This window comes from Aquarana catesbeiana, linkage group LG13 (genome assembly GCF_042186555.1).
Source record: "Aquarana catesbeiana isolate 2022-GZ linkage group LG13, ASM4218655v1, whole genome shotgun sequence".
Taxonomy (NCBI): Eukaryota; Metazoa; Chordata; class Amphibia; order Anura; family Ranidae; genus Aquarana; species Aquarana catesbeiana.
Window position 1 is genome coordinate 197462642 of NC_133336.1, and position 24572 is coordinate 197487213.

Consider the following 24572-nt stretch of genomic DNA (forward strand, 5'->3'; position numbering starts at 1 on the left):
ACTGGTCAAGGGTTCAGTAAGGTTGAGCTCAAGGCTCTGTGAAGGCCATTCAAGTTCCTCTACATCAAACTGGACAAAGGTGTTCAGTAGGGTTGAGCTCAAGGCTCTGTGCAGACCATTCAAGTTCCTCCACACCAAACTGGTCAAAGGTGTTTTGTAGGGTTTGAGCTCTAGGCCTTGTGCAGGCTATTTAAGTTCCTTCAAACCAAACTGGAAAGATGTTCAGTTATGGTGAACTTAAGGCTCTGTGCAGGCCATTCAAGTTCCTCCACACCAAACTGGTCAAAGGTGTTCAGTAAGGTTGAGGTTAAGGCTCTGTGCAGGACACTTGAGCTCCTCCACATGAAACTGGTCAAAGATGTTCAGTAAGGTTGAGGTCAGGGCTCTCTGCAGACCACTCAATCTCCTCCACACCAAACTGGTTCAAGGTGTTTAGTACGGTTGAAATCGGGGCTCTGTGTAAGCCACTCATTTTCCTTCACACTAACCGAGTCAAAAGTGTTTAGTAGGTCAAGGTCAGGGCCCTGTGCAGAACACTCGAGTTCCTCCATACTAAAATTATCAAATAATGTCTTTACGGACTTTGGGCTAAAGTCAGGACGAAATGAAATCAGAGGTGGGTGAGACAGGTACTGAGCTGTGGGGAGTGCAGCTGGAGCAAGAGCCAATCCTTCTTTTGCATTACACAGCCGTGTCCTGCACTGTGCATGACCGAGTTGTCAAATTGACAGAAGGAGGTGAGTATACCTCAATATACCTTGTTTTGCCTTTACAAGTTCTTTCATGGCAAGATCGCAAATTTATTCAAGGCTGCAGGTTTAAAAAAGTAGAAAAGACCTTTATATGGGACTTACATGGGATTTTAGTGATTAGGTTTACATCTACTTCTTCCTCTTTGGCTAGGCTGGTTTCTCTCCTTTGAGATGTCCGCTAACCTGCTAGATCTGGTTGCAAGTCCTTCCCTTACTTCCCCCTCAGAAAATTTGATTTGGCCATTGTCCATGCAGGAAGTGGTGCCTTCCTGCTCTTCAATAAAAAATAACAAGTCACATTTTTCCTGCAAAGACATCAGCGCTGTCAGCCGAGAGGATCTTTGCTACTACAGAATTCACAATCGAGGAATGGTGATACTTCTTTTCTTCTTTATGCCTTTATGGGGTAAGTGATATTTTTGTAGATTTCAGGCCTCGATGAACCCCCTGGTCCCACTGTTCTCTCAATCCCACACAACCGGTTCTCCTGTTGGTTGAATTTATAGTTTTTCATATTAGGCTACATGCACACTGGGCATTAAACCCATGTGCATCAAGTCTTGCATACAGCCTTAGTGTGGGTACTACTAAGTACAGCGTCCAACCGCCATGTATTTTGACAGGCTGCTGGCAGAGCGATTGGATGCTGCACCTGTGCTTTCTGGACACTTAAAATGTCAACAGTGAAAACTTCAGTCCTTTTTTAGTGTCTTCACCCACCTGCCCTCCAGTGCTGCCATTATAGACCCTGCGCAGATGTGCTGAAGGGTTCTGTCCAGCTTGTGTGTTCTTCAGCACATCTGCCCATGTGCAGGAGATTTACGGCACATGCGCAAAATCTGCAAATACCCAATTATGAGAGAGGGAGGAGACAGGACAATATGAGACTTAGTTTAGGGTAAGGGTCTGTTTTATTATAGCCATACACTATACCAGGGGTCTCCAAACTTTCCAAACAAAGGGCCAGTTTACTGTCCTTCAGACTTTGAGGGGGGCAGACTGTGGCCAGTCTGAGTAGCAAATGCCCTGGGAGTAAACAATGCTCCATCATTGGTATCAGTGGGAGGAAGAGTGCCCCATCATTGAAGTCAGTGGGAGGAATAGTGCCCTATCATTGGTAACAGGTGAAGGAATAGTGTCCCATCATTGCTATCAGTGGGAGGTATAGTGTCCCATCATTGGTATCAGTGGGAGGAATAGTGTCCCATCATTGCTATCAGTGGGAGGAATAGTGCCCCATCATTGAAGTCAGTGGGAGGAATAGTGCCCTATCATTGAAGTCAGGGGGAGGAATAGTGCCCTATCATTGGTAACAGTGGAAGGAATAGTGTCCAATCATTGCTATCAGTGGGAGGAATAGTGTCCCATCATTGCTATCAGTGGGAGGAATAGTGTCCCATCATTGCTATCAGTGCAAGGAATAGTGCCCCATCATTGGTATCAGTAGGAGGAATAGTGCCCCATCATTGCTATCAGTGGGAGGAATAGCCCCATAATTTGTGTCAGTGGAAGGAATAGTGTCCCATCATTGGTATCAGTGGAGGAATAGTGTCCCATCATTGGTATCAGTGGGAGGAATAGTGCCCCATCATTGGTATCAGTGGGAGGAATAGTGCCCCATCATTGCTATCAGGGGGAGGAATAGAGCCCCATCATTGCTATCAGTGGGAGGAATAGTGCCCCATCATTGGTATCAGTGGGAGGAATAGAGCCCCATCATTGGTATCAGTGGGAGGAATAGTGTCCCATCATTGCTATCAGTGGGAGGAATAGAGCCCCATCATTGGTATCTGTGGGAGGAATAGTGTCCCATCATTGGTATCAGTGCGAGGAATAGTGTCCCATCATTGCTATCAGTGCGAGGAATAGTGTCCCATCATTGCTATCAGTGGGAGGAATAGCCCCATAATTTGTGTCAGTGGGAGGAATAGTGCCCCATCATTGGTGTCAGTGGGAGGAATAGTGTCCCATCATTGGTATCAGTGGAGGAATAGTGTCCCATCATTGGTATCAGTGGGAGAAATAGTGCCCCATCATTGGTATCAGTAGCAGTAATAGTGCCCCATCATTGGTGCCAGTGGCTGGAATAGTGCCCCATCATTGGTGTCAGTAGCAGTAATAGTGCCCCATTGTTTGTTTTAGAGGGAGGAATAGTGCCTTATTTTTGGGTCAGTGGGAGAATAGTACCTTGTATTGGTGACAAAAATAGTGCCTCAGGGGCTGGATAAAGGCAAGCAAAGGGCCACATCCGGCCCGCAGGCCACAGTTTGGAGACCACTGCACTATACAATTTGATTGCACAATCTCAGTACAATCTCCATACATTGTTGATGGAAGCTCTTATTCAGTAAAATTGTAAAGTGTATGGTGAGCCTTAGAGCCATAAATAATGCTGGCCATACACGTGACCATTTTCAGCCAATTTCAAACACTTTTCGATCCACCAAGATTTGCAAATACTTTGAAAAATCGCCACCGAAAACTAAACAAGCTCCCACAAATTCAAACGACCAACAGAATTAGAAGTATTATAAAGTTGAAACTGGACTTGTATCTATCAAATGTGCCTTTGTATTTTAATTTGATCAATTTTTTTTATTAAGAAAAAAAAAATTTGATGTGCATTTTTGTTAAGAAAAATTCAAATCAAATCAAATTAAATGGAATCAAAATGGGAAAAAATAATTTGAATCATGTAGAATGATCAGATTTTCCCACACCATTCAAACAGGGTAATTATGATTTATTGCGGTCTGTTAAAAGCGCCATTTTATGTTTTTTATTGCTTTGCAATTGTGACAAAAAAAACAGAGTCAAAAATGCCTAATGCTCGAATTGCCCATTGAAGTGTATGGACAGCTTAACTATATAGTTCAAGGGCCTGCCTGCCTGGAAATAGATTGGATGGACTACAATACAATGATTAATAAATATTGACGAGATTGTAAACATAAATTGCAATGTGTATTATTCAGCTTAACCTCCTGTGAAATTTTCTCATTTAAGCTATAGTTCTATTAATTTCGCAATTCCTTTGTCATTACTTATTGTTTTAGAGGCAAACAAAAGTTTCCTTTGAGTTTTTTTTCTTCTTCCAAGAATTATTTAACTTGATGTGTGTTTAGAGGCAAAAAGTAGCAATTTTATTTATAAATGAGTTTAAGCTTTAAAAAAAATGCTTGTGTCTCATTCCATTAAAAAAAAAAAAAAAAGAGTTTGTGTTTTTTGTTTTTTTTGTGTTTTTTTTTACATTTTGAATGAAAACTAGTGAGGGTTTAAAATAACGCAGACCTTTTATTAAGGTCCTATTTATTTATTTTTATGTTGTACTTTTTTTTACATGCTTTAGTGACTCCTGTGGTACAGAATGAAACTTTTTTTTTAATTTTTTTTTTAGGTTAAACTTTTTTCTTTCAATAGATTTTTATTGAGGTTTCAGCATTTGAAAAATAACATGGTACAGCTAAAAGAAACAATAATCGTATAAGACATAAGTTGTATGTTGTAGAGGAGTGACAAAGCCAAAGCTCGCAAGGAACTACGTGGAGAATAAGAAACAATGAGCAGTGTACATCAACAGCCGTGTTTAGGGATTATTCCTCAGTTCTAACACCCCTAATGGGTACTAACTGTGTTGGAGTCCGAGGAGTGTCACCCTTCCCTGATAGCCATTAGCTCATTCATTATACCGCTCCATGCTGTCTAGCAAGAGCCGCTTTATGGGAGAGGACCTGTAATGAGAGCCTGTAGAAGTACATATGGGTACCTCCAGATAATTTTGCTGATGGCAATGCTGCACTGGTAATTAGTAACCTCATATTAAACCAAGCTGTACCTAATAAACAAACCAAGATAATAAAGGGATAGCGAAAACAGAAAAGAGTATAGAGAGGAAAAAGACAATAGGAAAAGGATGTGTGGATAGAGCGAGAAGAGACGGTGTGGTACTCGCTCCTCCACATTCAAGCAGGGATAGATGAATGGATCAGTGGCCTGGATACGTATTTGGCCCAGGGTTCCCATACTGCCTTGGTTCTGTCTACCGTGTCCAGGAGGATGCTTACTGTTTTTTCCTGAGCCCTAATCCAGGATATTTTTCGTTTAACTAACAGAAGTGAGACTGTGGGCTGTTTCCACGCTCGGGCTATTGTCAATTTAGTTCCAATAAGGATGAACCTGATAAGATTTTGGGCTAATTTCGGTACCCCCGGGATGGGGAAGTTCAATAGTGCGTAGTGTGGTGTTTTTGGAATAGATAAATGAGTTATTTTCCTGATAATCCTGAATATTTTGTTCCATAGATCCCTTATTTTGGGGCATTCCCACCAGATATGAAGTATGGAGCCAATATGTCCGCAGTTACGGAAGCATAAGGGGGATGCGTTTGGGAAGATTTTAGCTATCCGCAAAGGGACCATATACCATCGCATAAGAATTTTTAAGTTAGCTTCAACTAGCGCAATATTAAGAATGCCTTTAGAAGCAGTGATGGAAGCTCTGTGCCACTCAGACAGGGTCCATTGTTGTTGTAGATCAGTCTCCCATTCCCTCATGAATATTGTTTTAGAATCAGCCCTAGCAAGCGCTCAATAAATCACCGTTATTCCCCCCCTCTGCTCCATGGCCTGACCACACCACAGTTCATATTCCGTAATGGTTAAAGGTTTGTGGACGGAGCGCCCTAGAGATCTGATAAAGTGGGATATCTGTTGGAGTCTGAACCGTTCCGACCCTGGCATGTCAAGTTTACTCGTGCAGTAAGAAAAGGTGAGGGGGCCTGTCGAGTGAACAAAGTGGCCAATCCTATAAAGCCCCTTATCTAACCACCATTGAAAGGCTTTAATGTCTTGTCCAGGCGGGAAAAGGGGATTTCTGAAGATGTGGGATAAAGGTCACCAATGGGAGATCAAGTGTGAGTTGAGTCTAAGGGAATCCCACAGTGTCAAGGAGTGAGAAAGTGTGGGTGCAAGTATGGCCGGTCTGGTCTTAGTAGAGCACCAAAGTATGTAATCTAGAGTGTAGTGAGGAATAGCTTGTCTTTCCATACGAACCTAATCAGGGTGAGCAATTTTAGAATATATAGTGGATGATTGAAATAGTTGTGCTGCTTGATAGTACCAGAGTATGTTTGGCACACCTACCCCTCCTTGATCTCTACAGCGGAAGAGAGTCCCTTTGGCAATTCTATGCCCCTTGGATCCCCATATAAACTTCATGATTTTCGATTGGAAATTCCGTAGACGGTTCTTAGGGATGGGGATGGGTAAAGATCTGAGGAGATACAGGGTGCGGGGCAGAAGGGTCATTTTCACTGAATGCACCCTGCCTAGCCAGGAAAGGCCCAGTTTGTCCCATGTGGATAAATCATCCTCCAGTTTATGAAAAATCACAGGAAAGTTGGCTGAGTAGAGTTTGTCCACGGTCGCGGTCAAGTTAATCCCTAAATAGGGGAGCGCTGTCTCTGTCCATCCGAACCTAAAGTTATTTTTAAGCTGAGAAACCAACTGGTCTGGTAGGGTAATGTTGAGAGCCAGAGATTTGGAATAATTGACCGTAAGTCCCGATACTTTGCCAAAATCATCCAGCACCTTGCATAAACGAGGAAGGGAGGTAAGTGGTGAAGGTATAAAAAGCATGATGTCGTCAGTGAACAATGCGCATTTGTGCGCATGAGGTCCGCATTGTACCCCTTGTATGTTAGGGTTGTCTCTGATGGAAATGGCCAGGGTCTCGATGATCAAGACAAAGATTAAAGGAGATAAGGGACATCCCTGTCTCGTGCTGCGGAGAATCTGGAAGGAATTCGAGTGGTATCCCTGCATTTTAATTTTTGCTTCCGGAGAAGAATAGAGTGCACCGATAATGTTCATAAAGGTTTCACCAAATCCCCATTTTTGCAGGGTAGGGACCAGAAAGGACCAGGAGACGGAATCGAACGCCTTCATGAGATCAAGTGAGAGCAGGAAACCCTTTTGTGGGGGGCCCCCGTCCCAACCCGATCCCAACAAGGAAACAATGTCGACTGCCCTCCTGATCTGATCCGACCCCTGTCGCCCGGGAATAAAGCCAACTTGATCCCTATGTATATAAAGGCCAATGAAGTTGGAAATTCTGTCCGCTATAATTTTTGTTAGGATTCTAAGATCATTATTAAGTAATGATATAGGCCTATAATTGGAGATGCAACTGGGGTCCTTTCCTGGCTTAGGAATCACTGTTATGAACGCCGAATTAGAAGCCTTGTCAAGGGGCAATCCAGACCGAAGCTGATTAAAAAAGCGAGCTAAGTATGGGGAGAGTAATGGGGAGAAGTGCTTATAATATGGGACCGAGAAGCCATCTGGGCCCGGAGCTGAATTATTTTTGAGGTTTTTAATGACCCGTGCTACCTCTTCTGTTGAGATCGGAGCTTCTAATTCATCCCTATGCTACGTCATGATCCGTGGGATCTTTACTGATTCCAGAAAAGAGTCTATAATGTCTGGAGAGGGTTCCTTCTCCACCTTGCTATATAGAGAGCAATAAAAGTCGTGAAAGGCTTCCATAATTTTTTTGGGGTTCTGTGTGAGGCAACCGTCACTTAATTTTATTTTAGGGAGCACATGTGTTCTAATTGTAGGGGTCAACCATCTGGCTAATCTAGAACCAATTTTGTCAGTTTGGTGGTAAAACCTACCCCCCTCACATCTGAGGTTCTTTTCTGCTATTGCAGTGAGAGCCAGGTTCAGGGCTGTGCGGGATGATTCTAGCCTATTTGCGGAGTCCAAAGAGGGTTTGGATTTGTGCAATAAGCTGAGAGATGCAAACTCCCCTTCCAGCCTATCAATTTCCAATTTGCGAGCTTTGCGAATTCTAGACGAGATCTGGATTAAGCTATCCCTGATTGCTGCCTTGTGGGCCGCCCACAGGGTGGAAGGGGAGATGCTGTCCACGTCATTCAGACAGAAGTATTCCTGAATGTGTTTTTCAATTTCACAAACGTGGGTGGGATTGCTAAGGATGGAGGCGTTTAATCACCAGTGGAATCCTGAGCGTTGAGGCGGACCTCCATTCAGAGTCAGTAGGAGAAGGGAATGGTCCGACCAGGCAGAGTCCTTAATATCTGACCTTTGTATCAGTGGAACATGTTGTTGAAGAACAAAAAAGTGATCTATTCTAGAAAAAGATTGATGCGGGTTGGAGTAGTGCGTATAATCCCATGCCTTCGGGTTCATTTCCCGCCAGACATCAACCAAGACATGATGGAATATCTGTCTGGCCACATTCAGACTCTGCCTGGTGGGACGTACCCGGTTTTTGCCTGGGGGGCGTGATTTATCAATTCCTGCATCAAAGGCTATGTTGGTGTCTCCCCCAAAAATGACTAGGCCTTCAGTTAAAGGGGAGAGGGTTTGGAAAAGGGACTTAAAGAACTTTGCCTGCCTCTGGTTTGGCGCATAATATGAAATAAGCGTGTAAAGTTGTTTGTCAATGCGTACCTTTACCAACAAAAATCTACCCTCCGGGTCCTTGAATTCAGAGACCAGGGAGAATTGAGTCCTGCGAGAGAAAAACAGGCCTACGCCCTTGGTTTTATTGTCAGAGTTAGCTAAATAAAATCTGGGGAATTTGGCATGAATGAATGAAAGAGAATATGATTTAGGGAAATGTGTTTCCTGTAAGAATAGTATATCTATTTTTTGTGCGTGATAATGTTGGAATACTTTCCTACGTTTCATAGGGGAATTGAGTCCCTGAACGTTGTGGGTGGCAATGCGTAGAGCAGGTCTATGTGAGGAATGGTCAGCCATGGAGCAGCTTAAGTGAGAAAGCGGGCGATCCCTGAGCACTTACCTTTGATGTAGTGGCCGGTCTTAGTATGCATGCCCCAGGAGAAAGCACTAGGACTTCAAGCTGCTTATTGTGAAGGAGCGAGACCACAACCGTCGCTGCAAGAAAAAGTCGAGAGGTGAGGAAGAGAAGAAAGAAGAAGAAGACAGTTCAAAAAATAAGGAGAAATGAGCTCCGAGATAGAGGTGAGAACAATACCACCCCTCTCAGAGAAACAAACACGGTGACCCCCCAATGAGGGGGGGAGTCCCGAACCAGGAGTAGCAAGACCACTATCGTTAACCACTCCGAGTGCGGGAGCAGGCGCATTGGACCCGCTCCGTCCTGCGCACCCTAAACTAATATCTCCAAATAAACGAGAAATAGAATATATACATACATATATGAATATATATATCAAAAAAAAAAAAAAAGAAAAAGTCCCTTATAGATTAAAAAAAGGAATGACCGAGACTTGGGGTATAATGAGAGATGGGAGGGGAATGGGGGGAGTATCAAAAGCGCTAGCTCAGGATATCTGAGTCAGGAGCGCCGACTGGGGGGAAGGGAAGGAGGAGGGGGAAGGAGAAGAAAGGAGCCTATTGGACCCGACCAGACCCCAGTCTAACTTTGGGGTGAGGGGCTAGGATAGTTCCCTCTGGCAGCGTCATTAGAGGCATGTCTGGTTGTTCAGACCTGCACTTGGAGCAGAAAGACCCTAAAGTCCAGTTGGAAGACCATGCAGGGTTTGAGATAAAAAAAAAAAAAATTTTAAAAGAAAAATGTTGAAGGCGAGGGGGAATCACGCCTGCACAATAGAAGTCCCGAGATAGTACAGAGTGGCAAGGTGTTCAGAAAGGGAGAATAGCCAGTACGGCCTGGGTAGTAACAGTCCCAAAAAATCAGACAAATGAGGAGAAGAGTCAGTTGGGCATAAATGCTATGGGTCAAGGAGGATTCCGACCAGAACAAAAATAGCAAGTGTATGGTGGAAGGGAGGGATTCCCTCACTATCATTGGGGGAGGCCTTCCTTAGCCTTCTTGTTTTTGGGTTTCATCCAGAGAGAGGACAATGGGCTAGACGGAGGTGGACGTTTGGTCATGCCGGATGATGCAGTCTGCAAAGGGGAAGGCGGATCCTTCGGAAGAAGTCCCAATTTTTGCAGTAGTTGTTCACCTTCTTGGAATGAGGAGAATCAAAAAGGTTTGACGTTGAAATCAAATTTCAGGCTGAAGGGGAAGAGCCACCAATACTTGATATTCCTTTGTGTAAGAACCGTCAGGAGGGGTTTGAGCGCCCGCCTTTTCTGGATAGTGAAGGGTGAGATATCCGCGTAGATTTGTATCTGGTGTCCCATCAGCTGGATCTGTGGGGTGGTACGGGCTCTCCTCATGATTTCCTCCTTGACACTGTAGTAGTGAGGTTTGACCACAATGTCGTGTGGCAGGCCATCCTGGCGGGGAGGTCCCAGTGCCCTATGCGCACGATCGAGCTCCAACCTGTGTGCTCGGATGTCAGGGATAAGATGTTTAATTAAGGAATGGACTGCATCCGGGACATCCGTGACGGACTCAGGCAGACCCCTGATCCTAAAATTTAGTCTTCTGGATCTGTTCTCCAGGTCATCTATTTTCGCCATGGCGCCCTCAAATTGGTCATGCAGATCCTGAAAGCGATCAGTGTTTTGATTAACTCGATCGATCGTAGCGTCAACTTTGTTTTCAATGTTTTCAATGCGGGAGCCTAGGAGTTGGAGGTCCGCCTTAATGTCAGAGGTGATTCTGGAAGCAGTCTGAGCAAGGCCCCTATCCAGCATTTCTGCAAATTTAGAGAATATGAAGGTAATGTCCTGGGGCTGTGAGGCAGGAGGGTCTGTCTCCTGATATGAGACATTAGGCCTGGGGTGATGGGCGCCTGAGGGGGACAGTAGCTTGTGCATCCCATCCAGGGTCTGGTCCAGGAGGGATACCGTGGTTAAAGCAATAAAAAGAACTGCGCTTATGATTTCCGGGATACCGTGGTGGCCGGTGACAGTGGGCCTTCGATGGTTGTGGGTGAGGGGGCTACTCCACATACCTCCTCATGCAAAGCGTCCCGCCATGTATGAGAGCCTGAGCTCCCTGTGAGAGTCTCGTGAGGCCGTTCCGCCGCCATCTTGGGATTTTCGTCTGCCCCTGTGAGCGCTGCAAATTGAGCTTTGAGGCCTCTCCTTGTTGCTCCCACCAGCATCCAATCGTTGCCGTGTGAGCGCGATCCCCTCCGGTCCCGGTCTGGCGTCATGCGGGCTGATAATATCGCTGCAGGGTGCGCTTAATGGACGGAGCGGTGCAGAGCTCTGTGTTCAGGCAGCCATCACAGAGCGCCGCGCATGCGCACTCTTAAGTTAAACTTTTTTACTTGCTTTTTAGTGACTCCTGTGTTCCAAAATCACCAAAGCAAGTAAAAAAAAAAAAACAAGAGAGGGAGTTAGAACAAAGTTTTGTTTTGTACAACTAAAAGCAAAAAGAAATGTTTTTTCTAATGTATTTTTTACTCGCTTAGAAAACTTCTGTGTTACAAAATCACTAATGCAAGTAGAACTAATGCCGCGTACACACGGTCGGACTTTTCGTCTACAAAAGTCCAACGGACGCTGACGGACTAAAGCTGGCTGGTAATCCGATCGTGTGTGGGCTTCTCCGGACTTTCAACGGACTTTTTCAGCCTCAAATCCGACGGACTTTAGATTTGAAACATGCTTCAAATCTTTCCGACGGACTCGAGTCCGGTCGAAAAATCCGCTCGTCTGTATGCTAGTCTGACGGACAAAAACCCACGCTAGGGCAGCTATTGGCTACTGGCTATCAACTTCCTTATTTTAGTCCGGTGTACGTCATCACGTAAGAATTCGACGGACTTTTGTGTGATCGTGTGTAGGCAAGTCTGTTCGTTAGAAAGTCCGCCGCAAGTCCGTCGAAAGTCCGTCGAAAGTCTGTCGGACAGGCTGTCGGACTTTTGTAGCTGAAAAGTCCGACCGTGTGTACGCCCCATTAGTGTTTTTTTTTTTTTTTTTTTTTTAGTTTAGTTTTATTTTAATACATAAAGTAAAATCAAAGAATATGTTTATTATTTATTTATTTGTTTATTTTTTCTTTTTTATTAATTATTTATTATTAATATTAATTAGTTTTATTTATTTTATTTGCTTTGGTGACTGAAAAATGATATTGTTGCTGTATATTGTGATATATCAGGTATTGATTCATGAAGGCCTGTAGAGTTACTGACAGGTCCATTATTATTATTATTATTATGTTATTATTATTTTTATATAGGATTTATATAGCGCCAACAGTTTGCGCATTATTATGTCCCTTCTGTCTACCTGCATGTTTTGTTTTTTTTGCGGTATCTATATTTACAATAGACTGGAAAAGTAGACTCGTCGCTCGTAACCTTGATCAGATGTTGTTGTTGTTTTTTATTAATTTTTTTGCTGGAATTTGGTTGCGACAGGCACCACTACTATTATATTTTAAGGGAAACTTAAAAGAAATATAAAAGGATGTCATTGTGGTTTTTCTAAAAAAAAAAAGCTAGTTTCCTGTCTGTGGTGCTGGTGCCCAGCTTCAGTATTTTTGGGGACTATCTTGAGATTTTTTACTTCAGTTACAGTATGGCCAGTGACTAAGAAAATACTCAACCAAGAGACAGTTGGGCAACCTCCACTCAAATTATTTTATTTTTTTTTGTCTATTGGATGGATGTTCTATCTTTTCCAACCCCAACAAGAGGTAAAAAGAAAATTCTCCAACATGGATATTGGAAATTAAAACTTGATGCTCCCCAATTAGCCCAGCATCATACCCTATCCATTCTATTCAGTGGTGCATGGCCAACGGTGATACTCTAATATATGAGCGTGGCTCATTAGAATAGATAGTCAGCACGCCAAAGATGAAACTCCAAAATTTCAAAAATTTATTGAGGTTTAATTATAACGTGCATTGTGATAAAGGACAAAAAGAATTGCGCTAAGAGAAAAGTGCAAAGACGTTTAGGGGCCAAACCAGACCCCTTTCCAGTGTGGTCTTGAAAGGTTGGTGCACATCATCCCTTTGCCCTTTATTTCAATGCTCTTTAAATTGAGCCTCAAAATCTTTTTTGCCTGGTGCCAACTTGGAAGCATAAATGTGGGGCTATAACCACATGTGCTACAGGTATGCTGTCATGGATTGGCGACAGGGAAAGGAAAACTACTGTAATTATTTGATATAATTTTTGGCTTTCCTTGCTCCAACATGGCAGCATACATGTGGTAGTAGCCCCACATGTATGCTGCCATGGATTGGAAAATTAAGGAAAGGAAAATTAAGGTAAGTATTTGGTCCAATTTTCCATTTTCCTTGTGCCAACATGGCAGCATACATGTAGTACATGTGGTGGTAGCCCCACATGTGTGCTGCCATGTATTGGAAAATGAAGGAAATGAAAATTAGGTAAGTTTTTGACACAATTTTTCATTTCATTTCTATTTCTTTTCTAGTTGTCACCAGAGCAAGAGGTAAAGGGTAAATCTTCCAAAGTTCTGGTGACAATTGTCTATGGAAATTCTATTCACATCAGAGAGATTTCTTTCACTGTTATATCTCTGGAACAGGAAAGGAAGAAAATTCTCCTCAGTGAAGCACAGAGACCAAAAAAGAGAAGGGGTTTTCAACCCCTCCCTATTCTATCCAGAACCTAAAAAAATGGAAAATTGTATGAAACACTTACCGTAATTTTCCTTTCCTTAATTTTACATTCCATGGCAGAATACATGTGGGGGCTACTACCACATGTACCATATGTATGCTGCCATAGATTGGTACCAGGAAAGAAAAATTAAGGTAAGTATTTGATACAATTTTCCTGGAGCCAACATGGCAGCATGCATGTAGTACATGTGGTAGTAGCCCCACATGTATGCTGCCATGTATTGGAAAATTAAGAAAAGGAAAATGTATGTGTTTGATACAATTTTTCGTTTTATTTCTATTTGTTTTCTAGTTGTCACCAGAGCAGGAGGTAAAGGTTAAATCTTCCAAAGTTATGGTGACAATTGTCTATGGAAAGTCCACTCACTTTAGGGAGATTTTCTATCACTTCCCGTTGTATCTTTGGAATAGGAAGTGAAGAAAATTCTCCTCAGTGAGGCACAGACAGTAAAAAAGAGAAGGGGTTTTCCAGAATCTAAACAATGGAAAATTGTATCAAATACTTACCGTAATTTTGCTTTTCTGGCTCAAATCCATGGCAGCATATATGTGGTGGTATGCTGCCCTGTTGATTCCAGAAAAACCTAAAATTATATCAAATACTTACAACAATTTTCATTTCTTGGCACCAATCCATGGCAGCATACTACCACCATGTTGACACCAGGAAACTAGTTTTGGCTATTCATGCTTTTTTTCACCCAGGACTGAAGAGTGCCTTGTATTTTACAATGACCTACTGATTTTTTTGGACCCCCTTGACCTCCATTGCGAGAGATACCATTGCACTTGTTTCTCGTCATGTGACCAATTGCCTAGGCATTTGGTAATTTAATCCCTACTGAAGTCCAAGTTCAGCTTAGTTTATTTAGCTTATCATCCCTGTTAGCCTATATTATATGACCAAGTTCCAAGGCATTGGCCTGGAGCATTGTCCAGCATGAAATCCCCAAGGACTCTCTAGTTAATGTGCGAATTTCGTGGCATCTTAAAGTTTAAGTGAGCCGACGGAAGGTGGGGGTGTCATAATTGGACAGCAGGTCTCTTTTTATGTGCTATCGTGCATGCATTCAGGAAAGGGATCTCTATAAAGTACAGTGATAATGATCTTATCATTTCTACAGTGAACAATGTACTATTTCCATTAATTGTTGGATATCAAATGGCCAGGAAATAGTTTTTCCGGCTACCGTTTCCTACTAAGTAATTCGATTTACTGTAATAATTTGTAACACAATACAACCCATAAAAGTGTATCAAACTACTTTACTTTTTTTTCTATTTCTGGATGGAGCGGGGAAGGGTTAGAACCCCTGTGAGATGCTCATTGGTGTTTGTGTCCCCACCTAGGAGATTTATCTTTTTTTATTTCTTCTGGTGTCACCAGGACTGAAAGTGATGAGAAACCCAAAATTTGTGAGTTTCTCCTGACGTTGGAGAGATTTCTTCCCATTTCCTGTTAATGGCAAATTAAATAAATTACCTGGTGGGGTTTTAACAGTTTCCTACTCTATCCAACTCTACAATGTTTTTGACTTGAAAGCATACAGTAAGTCTTGTATTTTTCTGCTGGTGTCACCAGGACTGAAAGTGATCGAAAACCCAAAATCTTGGTGTTTCTCATCACGTTGACAAGATATCTATCCATTTGCTGTTGTGTCTTTTGATGGCAAAATAAATAAATAAATAAACCTAATGGGGTTTTAACGATTTTCTAATCTATCCAACTCTACAAAGTTTTTGACTTGAAAGCATAATGCCGCGTACACACGAGCGGACTTTACGGCGGACTTTGCCCGGCGGACTTTTCGACGTACTTTCCGACGGACTTTGTGAATGAACGGACTTGCCTACACACAATCCACCAAAGTCCGTCGAATTCGTACGTGATGACGTACGACCGGACTAAAACAAGGAAGTTCATAGCCAGTAGCCAATAGCTGCCCTAGCGTGGCTTTTTGTCCGTCGAACTAGCATACAGACGGCGGACTTTTCGACCGGACTCGATTTCAACGGATAAATTTTAAACAAGTTTCAAATCTAAGTCCGTCCAACTTTTGAGAAAACAAAGTCCGCTGGAGCCCACACACATCGAATTGTCCGACGAAATCCAGTCCGCCGGGCAAAGTCCGCCGTAAAGTCCGCTCGTGTGTACGCGGCATAAGTCTTGTATTTTCCTTCTGGTATCACCAGGACTTAAAGTGATGGGAAACCCAACATTTTGGAAATTCTCCTCAAATTGGAGAGACTTCCTTTCATTTCATGTTGTTTCTCTTGATGGCAAATAAAATAAATAAATAAACAAAATAAAGTTTAATGATTTCCTACTCTATCTAACTCTACAAAGTTTTTGACTTTAAAGCATCAGTCTTGTATTTTTGTTCTGGTTGTGTAAGTGATTGGAAACCCAAAATTTTGGAGTTTCGCTTTATGTTGGAGGGATTCATTTTCATTTCCTGTTGTGTCTCTTGATGGCCTGATGGGGTTTTACAGGCTTCCTACTTTATCCAAATCTACAAAGTTTTTGATTTTAGCGTAGTTCATAGTCCACTGACTGCCGCTTAAACCTAATGGCATTCAATGAACAACATGCTGTAGTTCAGGCCTGATTGGAGGTCTGGAACAGCAAGTCGCATGCTGAGCACAGGTGGGCTACATGAAGCCCACAGGCTAAATTTTCAGCACCGGAAACCTCAAAGGCAAAATGAAGCATGTGTAGGGTGGGTTCCATGTGGACCAAGTTCTGTAAAACATCTGTATACTTCAGTACAGGGCTATCACAGACTGTTTTCCCAAACTCAGGACTTTTTCTTCTGGTCCATGGAGGAAGCTCAAACCTCAGGACCACTCAAATGACCTCCCAACCAGTCTTCCTGTGTCTATTTATGTCGATATCCAGGGATAAAATACTCAGGGCTGTCACAGTGTGCAAAAATTTAGTGTCCCATGCCCTCACCCTACAGGAACATGAGGAGCCTTGCATGACAAAGTCAGACTGGGCTATACTAGGAATAACCTTGAGTTAAGTCTGGACTTTGAAGGAAGTTGTAATGTGCCAGGCCGATCAGCTGTGGGCAGGCAATTCCTAACTCAGAAACTTCACATACACAAAGGAGTTGAGATGCCCGTGACATCAGTGACCTGATTTGGTCATGTGTCCATATTAGGTCAATGACATTAGAATCCCCACATCCAACCATACATCAGAGCCCCCCTATATAGGAGAACCCCCCATCACATCAGAGTACCCCCATGGCAGAAACCCTCTATCACATTAAAGAACCCCCGTCACATCAGAGTCCCTCCATAGCATTTGAGTCCTTCCATCACCACACAGTCTCTCCAACACAGAGTCCTCTTATCACAGCATAGTCCCCCTATCACAAAGCTCACAGTTCCCCCATGTCACACAGTCCCCCATCACAAAGCCCTCCAATCACACAGTCCCCCCATCACAGAGCCTTCTAATCACACAGTCTCCTCTTCTCACCAGAACCCTACCTTTTGTCTCCAGCAATGTGGCAGAGGGTGAGATGTGGTCGAGGAGGCGGAGTTCTGTCTTTTGATGAATGCTTGGGATGGCATCTGCCCTGAATCTGCATCATGCATCGCCTTGGCAAGGGCGGGCCGACTGACAACACCATAGCAACGAATGACGCCGTGTGCAATGACTTGTCATTGCTCATTGGTTGTTATTGTGCTGGCAGTCGGCCTGCTCCCACCATGGCAACTCACAATGCTGATCCTGGGTGAACCAGGTGCCATGCTTGCCATACCTCAAGGTGCTGAATCATCTTCCACTGTAGGTGGGATATCAGAGCATAGGCGCTTGCACAAACAAGTGCCCAGATGAGAAGGGGGGCCTTAGGGTTTACATCTAATTTAACATCCTAATCTGCATGCTCAGTGTCTCAGAATCTACTGAAACTTTTCTCTGTGTTCTTTAGCACCAGGTATCTTCTCCAACGTGGTCCTTCAAGAACTTTCGGCACCTATAGGGGGCTCCGTTTTGTTTCAAGTCAAACTTTCAACAGAGACTTACCTGAACAGCATATTTTGGGCCTCCATCAGGAAGGGAAAAAAGCAAATGTTGGCCATTGCCAAACCGGACAGCTTTCGAGTCATCGATTCCACATTTAAGAAACGATTGAAATGCCAAGAGTCGGGACAGACATTAAATCTGAGTGACCTGAGAGAGGAAGACAGCGGAATATACGAAGCTGAGATATATGGCAGCGGAAACACAACGCATTTGTGGTTCCATTTGCAAGTGAATAGTAAAAGCAAAGACAAGGGTAAGCCATTACAAGGGTTTGGCTAAGGTACTGTTTTTGGGGGGTTGGAGGGTTTCATCATATTTGTTATGTTATTATGATACGTTTTTGGAATTTGTCTAGTATATTCGTTATTTTCAAGTTGATTCGAATTTCAAAATTCGATTTTCATAGGATGGCTATATTCATTCTATTTTATTCTATTCTATATTTTCTCTTCTATTCTTTTCTATTCTATTCTTTTATTTACTTTCTATTCTTTTCTACTCCATTCTGTTTTATTCTATTCAGTTTTTCCTTTTGTAATCTATTCTTTTCTATTAATTTATTTTCTATTTTATTCAGTTTTTTTTCTGTTCTATTTTCTTTTACTTTCTATTCTATTTTTTACTTTCTGTTCTTTCATTTTCTGTTCAATTCTTTTCTATTTTGTTTTATTCTATTCCAGGGGTCTCCAAAGTTTTTAAACAGAAGGGCCAGTTTACTGTTCTTCAGTCTTTAGGGTGGCTAGACTAGGCCAGTGGTAGCAGAAAATGTCCTGGCACCCAATGGGAATAAACAGTGCCCTATCTTTGTGTCAGTGGAAAGAACTGTCCCCTTTTATTGGTGTCAGTGGGAGGTATAGTGCCCCATTGTTGGTGTCAGTGAGAGGATTTGTGCCCTTTCATTGGTGTCAGTGGGAGGAATAGTGCCCCATTGTTGGTGTCAGTGGGAGGATTTGTGCCCTTTCATTGGTGTCAGTGGGAGGAATAGTGCCCTATTGTTGGTGTCGGTGGGAGGAATTGTGCCCCATCATTGGTGTCAGTGGGGGGGGAATAGTGCCCCATTGTTGGTGTCAATGGAAGGAATTCTGTCCCATTATTGATGTAAGTGGGAGGAATATTGGCTCATTCTCGGTATTAATGGTGTTGGTGCCAGTGGGAAGAATTGTGCCCTTTCAATGGTGTCAGTGGGAGGAATAGTGCCTCACTGTTGGTGTCAGCAACAGGAATTATGCCCCATTGTTGGTGCCCCAAGGGCCGAATAAAGGAAAGCAAAGGGCCGCATCCGACCCCCGGCCGCAGTTTGAAGACCACTGTTTTATTCTAATCTATTCTATTCTTTTATTATTTTTTATTTTCAATTCTGTTTTATTTTGTTCTAGTCTATTATTTTATTTTCTATCCTAGTATCTTTTATTCTATTCTATCATATCCTTTTATTTCTTCTATTATTTTCTATTTTATTCTATAAAGCCATCTAACTAGGAATCATCATCTTATTTCAGTTTTATACCTTACTGTATTTATTGCAATATGTTTCCATTTCAAATTCTTTTTTGAATTTGGATAATTTGTTTCTTTATTATTTTGGATTAGTTGAAATTTCTTACTATTGTGATTCAGAAATTTGGATGCATCTGAATCTCTGAAAAACAAAAATTTCTACAGAATTTCGAATTGTAACTAAATGGATCACACATGTCTAATGTTGGGCACCAGGACCCTGGAGAGTGAAATGAAGCATGTCTAGGATGGGTTTTATGTGGGCCAAGTTCTGCAAAAACATCTGTATACTTAAATACTAGAATTCTTCATGGTGCAAGTATAGTTACCAGGAGGAGAGCCCTAGTACCCACTTGGGGCATCTAACAAAGAGTCCAGTGTATATCACAAGATCGTCCCTTTCTACTTCCCATCTCCCTTGGGAAGGAGCTCCTCGCTTCCTCGCCTCTCATACACAGATGTAAGCTTACATGATGGAGCAGTTCTCTTCAACCCCACGAGAAAATGTGACCTCCTTACTCATGCAAAGCCTACTCCACTCCAACAACCATCCACTAAGCCCTTCCCACTGGGGACCTAAATATTACCCAGGAAATCGGAAGGATGAGCATGCCAGGGTCCCTGGGAACATACTGAGGGTGCCTCCCTTACTCCCTTGCTTTGTTATGCAAGAGCAGTAGATGCTCTTCGGTAGCTTCTAGAACCACTCCCGAATGGTGGAATTGGAGGCCCATACTGTATGTTCTCCTGCCATGGCCATGCCTATGACAGATTAAAGGACGAGATTAGTAATAAAAAACAAAAAAAACAACCCCCCTCCCTAGCTCCCCCTAAACACATTAAGCTGAACCATTCCCCACTGTAGGTGCTCTTTGAGGCTGTGTGTAGGCAGATGTCCAGATGAGAAGAGGGCCTTAGGGCTCATTTACACTTGCTTTGACTTGAACACACATCAAAGCACCTACCGCTTCAACATGCTTTTTTTGATGTGTTTTTGATGTTTTGGTGATGCATTTTTGAAGCTTTAATGAAGCTTGGCAAATGCCCTGTGTGTGTGTTGATGTTCTATTTGTTTTAAACGGGCCCAGTAGAATCCCGGCTCAGTAGGACCTCTGTATAGTAGATCCCCAGCTCATGAGTACCCCTGTTCAGCAGGTCCCCAGTTCATTAGTACCCTCGTTCAGCAGATCCCCAACTCTTTGGTACCCTCATTTAGCAGATCCCCTGCTCAGTAGTACCCCTAGCTCTTATGAAGCCCCACTTAGTAGTACCCCTAGCTCTGCTGATCCCCTACTCAGTAGTAACCCCCAAGTTTGCTGATCCCCCACTCATTGGTAAACCCCCAGCTCAGCTGATCCCCCACTCAGTAGTAACCCCCAGCTGGCTGATCCTCCACTCAGTAGTAACCCCAACCTCTGCTGATCCCCCACTCAGTAACCCCAAGTAGTAACCCCCAGCTCTGCTGATCCCCCGCTCAGTAGTAGCCCCCAGCTCTGCTGATTCCCTACTATGTAGTAACCCCTAGTTCTGCTGATCCCCCACTCATTAGTAACCCCCAGCTCTGCTGGTCCCCCACTCAGTAGTAACCCCCAGCTCTGCTGATCCCCCGCTCAGTAGTAACCCCCATCTCTGCTGATCCCCCGCTCAGTAGTAGCCCCCAGCTCTGCTGATCCTCCACTCAGTAGTAATCCCCAGCTCTGCTGATTCCCTACTAGGTAGTAACCCCTAGTTCTGATGATCCCTCACTCATTAGTAACCCCCAGCTCTGCTGATCCCCCGCTCAGTAGTAACCCCTTGCTCTACTGATTCCCTACTAGGTAGTAACCCCTAGTTCTGCTGATCCCCCCACTCATTAGTAACCCCCAGCTCTGCTGACCCCCCCACTCGTTAGTAACCCCCAGCTCTGCTGATTTCCCACTCAGTAGTAACCCCCATCTCTGCTGATTCCCCACTCAGTAGTAACCCCCAGCTCTGCTGATCCCCCACTCAGTAGTAACCCCCATCTCTGCTGATCCTTCTCTTTCTCCGGTCCCTTGCTCACCTCCCGCTATTTTGCTCCCACGCTGCTCACCACATGTGACATCTGCTAGATTCTCCTGCTCCGGTCCACCAGCTCTGCTAATCCTCTGTCGCTCAGTCCTCTCTCTCCAGTCCCCACTCACCTTCCTATGTTGCACACCATGTGTGCCGTCTGCTAGTTGCTTTGCTCTAGTCAGGACCCCGCTCACCGTCCTGATGTTCTACGCTTCACACCAGATGTAATGTCTGCACCAGACACTCCCAGAATATATTCACATGAACCGGAAATGACTGCTGATGACGTCTCTTTCGTTTGCTTGTTGGTTTCCCAGTGCATCCTGGGATATCTCATACCTGCAATACCTCCAAAATGCCACATTTGGAAGCAAATATTAACAAGCCCTTAGGTTTTTACCTCTACTTTAAAGTTCTAATCTGTATCTTCGATGTCTCGGAATGTACCAAATCTGTTCTCTGTGTTCTGTAGCATCAAGTGACCTCTCCAACGTGGTCCTTCAAGAACTTTCGGCAACTCAAGGGGGCTCCATTTTGTTTCATGTCAACCTTTCATCAGATACAGACCTGAACATCATATTCTGGCTTTCCACCAGGGAGGGAATAAAGCAAATGTTGGCCGTCTCCAAGATAGACAGCTTTAAAGTCATCGATTCCACGTTCAACAACCGGGTGAGATGCCAAGAGCCGGGGCTGTCGTTAAACCTGAGTGACCTGAGAGAAGAAGACAGTGGGATTTACCAAGCTGAGATATTTAGCAGCAGGAGCGCCGTGCATTTGTTGTTTCATTTGCAAGTTACTGGTAAAAGACAAAACAAGGGTAAGGCTCTACAGGCATTTGGCTAAGGCAGTGTTTTTTTTTTTTTTGGGGCGGGGGCAACATTTCCCTGTAGCATATATATAACATACAGAACAGTGTACAGACAGGAGCCATGCACAGTTTACAGAGAAAAGCCGTGTGGGGGTATATAATGTACAGCCCAGTGTACAAAAAGGAGCCATTTGGTGTATATAACATATGACGCAGTGTACAGAGAGGAGCTGTTCATGGTATATAACATATAGCACCGTTTACTGAGAGGAGAGGAACCTAATTGAATAGTTTTCGAATTTGAATTTTCGAAGAAAATAAAATAGAATAGAAAATAAAGGCATATAATAGAATATAAAAAAATAGAATAGAAAATAAAGGCATAGAATAGAAAAGAATAGAAAAAAAAATAAAAGAATAAAATAGAATAGAATTAACAATAGAAAAGAATAGAAAGAATATAACAATATAACTGTTTTCCAAGATTATAATTTCGAATAGAATAAATTGAAATTTGAATAGAATATAATATAAGAAAAGAATATAACAGAAAATAAAAGAATAGAATAGAAAAAAAATAGAATAGAATGGAATAGAAAGACTATAACCATCTCCCAAAGCTCAAATTCAAATCTATTCAAATTGTCCGAATTCGTCAGAATTCTGAAATTTTGAATCGATTCAAATTTGATTAAATGAAAACGAAATACACAAATACAGAATCGAAACGAAACAAATTTTATTTGTTCTAGTTCCTAATCTTCATTTCCTTTTTTTTTCTCCCCAGCTGGAAGTTATTCGGGAGGAGCTCCGGGAACGTGGAACAACATCTGTCTCACAATTTTTGGAATTCTGATCAGCTATATCATCGGGAAAACCTAAAAGCTGTAACGGGAACAACGTTAAATGTCAAATAATGAATAAATACACATAAAAGAAAAAAAAATACTAAAAAAAATAAAGTAAACAATAATAAAAAAATAATAATAACTCGACAGTAGAAAAATAATGAATAAATAACAAAAAAGAAAAAGAAAAAAAACTAAAAAAGATTAAAAAACTGAAAAAGTAAAAACTAAAAAAAAAAAGATAGTAGAGAATTAATGAATAAATACAGAAAAAAGCCCTATAAAAAAACAAAAAAAACAAAAAAAAACAAAAAAACTTGACAGTTCAGAAATAATGAATACATACACTAAAAAGGGGAAAAAATACTAAATGAAAAAGTAACATAAAAAATAAATAAATAGAGAAATAATAAATAAATGCACAAAAAAATGCTTGATACACTTAGGGGTTTATTGATAAAAAAAAAAAATGCTGTACAAAGGTCCCAGCACTTGCACAGCCATCTCAAATAATACCAGTAATGTGTCTACTATGTGTTTTTCCCTTTATTATCAGCTCTATCTAGTGTCCATAATGTGGTATTTTTCTGATTAAGAATTTACAGGAAAATACCAGATTATGGCAACTAGATGGAGCTAACGATTATAGTAAATACATATATATTGAGATATTGAGGGGACTATTCACCATGGTGGTGCGAATGCTGAGATGTTTGCATGGCAAGACATTTTTTAAATAGACCTCTAAGTGTAATAAGCATTTTCCCCTTTTCTGTGTATATATTCATTATTTTTATACTGTACATTTTTTTCTATTTCCTAGTAATTTTCTTTCTTTTTTCTTTTTGTGTATTTATGTATCATTTCTGTACTGTCATTTTTGTTTATTTTTTTATTTTACTTTTTTGTGTATTTATTCATTATTTCTCTATAGTACAATATATATATATATATATATATATATATATATATATATATATATATATATATATATTAAAAATAATGTTTTTCTTTCTGTTTTTTTTTGGTGTATATTCATTTTTTTCTGAACTGCCAATTTATATTTTATTTTACATTTTTATTTTTTAGTATTTTTTTTATTTTTTGTAGATTTATTATTTCTCTACTGTCAAATATTTTTCTTACTTTCTTTTTTTCTTTTTAGTATTTTTTTTTATGTTTTGTGTATTTATTTATTATTTCTGAAATGCCAAATTTTAGTTTTTTTTTAATTTTACTTTTTTCTTGCTCTGTCTATTATTTTTTTCAGTAAAACAAGTAAAAAAAAAATGAGCCAAATTAGGGGCCGTTTTTGGCATAGGAACAGGTCCAGTATAGTCAAAAAGATCTTTTGTTACCCTCAAGAGCCATTTAAAGTCCAACCACCAAAAACACCCTAAGTTGGCCTTTTTATCTATGAATTTTTATCTATGAATCATAAATGACGAAACTTTTACAAAACTTCCAGATTTTCAAAAAAAATTCAGAGAGATATTAAAACTCTCAATTTTGCTCATCGCTAGTGGGCAGCAAACAATCATATGCCAATTTTAAATTGATGCATAAGCAAAATGAATACATTGTTTGAATGTAATATTATATATTATTATTGTGCAAAATAAATTCCAATATAATAATGAGCAAGCGGCCACCGACCAGAAAAAATGCGAAGGGACCTAACAACGATGAATATGTTTTTTGTATATGTTTTTTTTCTTTACCCATCACCAGGACTTAAATAATGCTATTTATATTGCATAGTAATAATTTCTATTGCATTTCTCTCAAGTAGCTGGAGCTTTAGGCACCTTTTCACATGTTTACCTGTCTATTCTTAACTGCTTTGCTAAAAAAACAAAAAAAAGTTGTTTGGGATCTTCTTTTGTGCTGTGCCTTTAGAAACTCCTATAATGCTTTATGACACCAGTGTCTCTCTATATTCATTTTTTTTTTTTTTGTAAAAAAGTATAAAACATGAGATTTGACACTTAAATAAAATAGAACAAAAATGTACTGCATGCATTTTATATGCTTGATTTTTG

At 41.5% G+C, this 24572-nt stretch overlaps 1 protein-coding gene across 1 annotated transcript; it reads left to right on the plus strand.

The window, feature by feature from the left end:
* The first annotated feature begins 986 nt into the window (after positions 1–986).
* Positions 987–23495, plus strand: LOC141117425 (uncharacterized). The gene is made up of 4 exons (XM_073610288.1): positions 987–1158; positions 17246–17593; positions 21344–21691; positions 22470–23495. Exons 1-4 carry the CDS (start codon positions 1002–1004, stop codon positions 22562–22564), a joined length of 948 nt encoding a protein of 315 aa, XP_073466389.1. The 5' UTR covers positions 987–1001; the 3' UTR covers positions 22565–23495.
* The last annotated feature ends 1077 nt before the right edge of the window (positions 23496–24572 follow it).

Bases quoted from the DNA above. Each gene is read 5' to 3' on its own strand.
- LOC141117425 (XM_073610288.1), top strand. From the start codon at position 1,002: ATGCAGGAAGTGGTGCCTTCCTGCTCTTCAATAAAAAATAACAAGTCA. The intron at 17,594-21,343 runs GTAAGCCATTAC...TGTGTTCTGTAG, and splicing joins TAGTAAAAGCAAAGACAAGG to CATCAAGTGACCTCTCCAAC. The intron at 21,692-22,469 runs GTAAGGCTCTAC...TTTTCTCCCCAG, and splicing joins TGGTAAAAGACAAAACAAGG to CTGGAAGTTATTCGGGAGGA.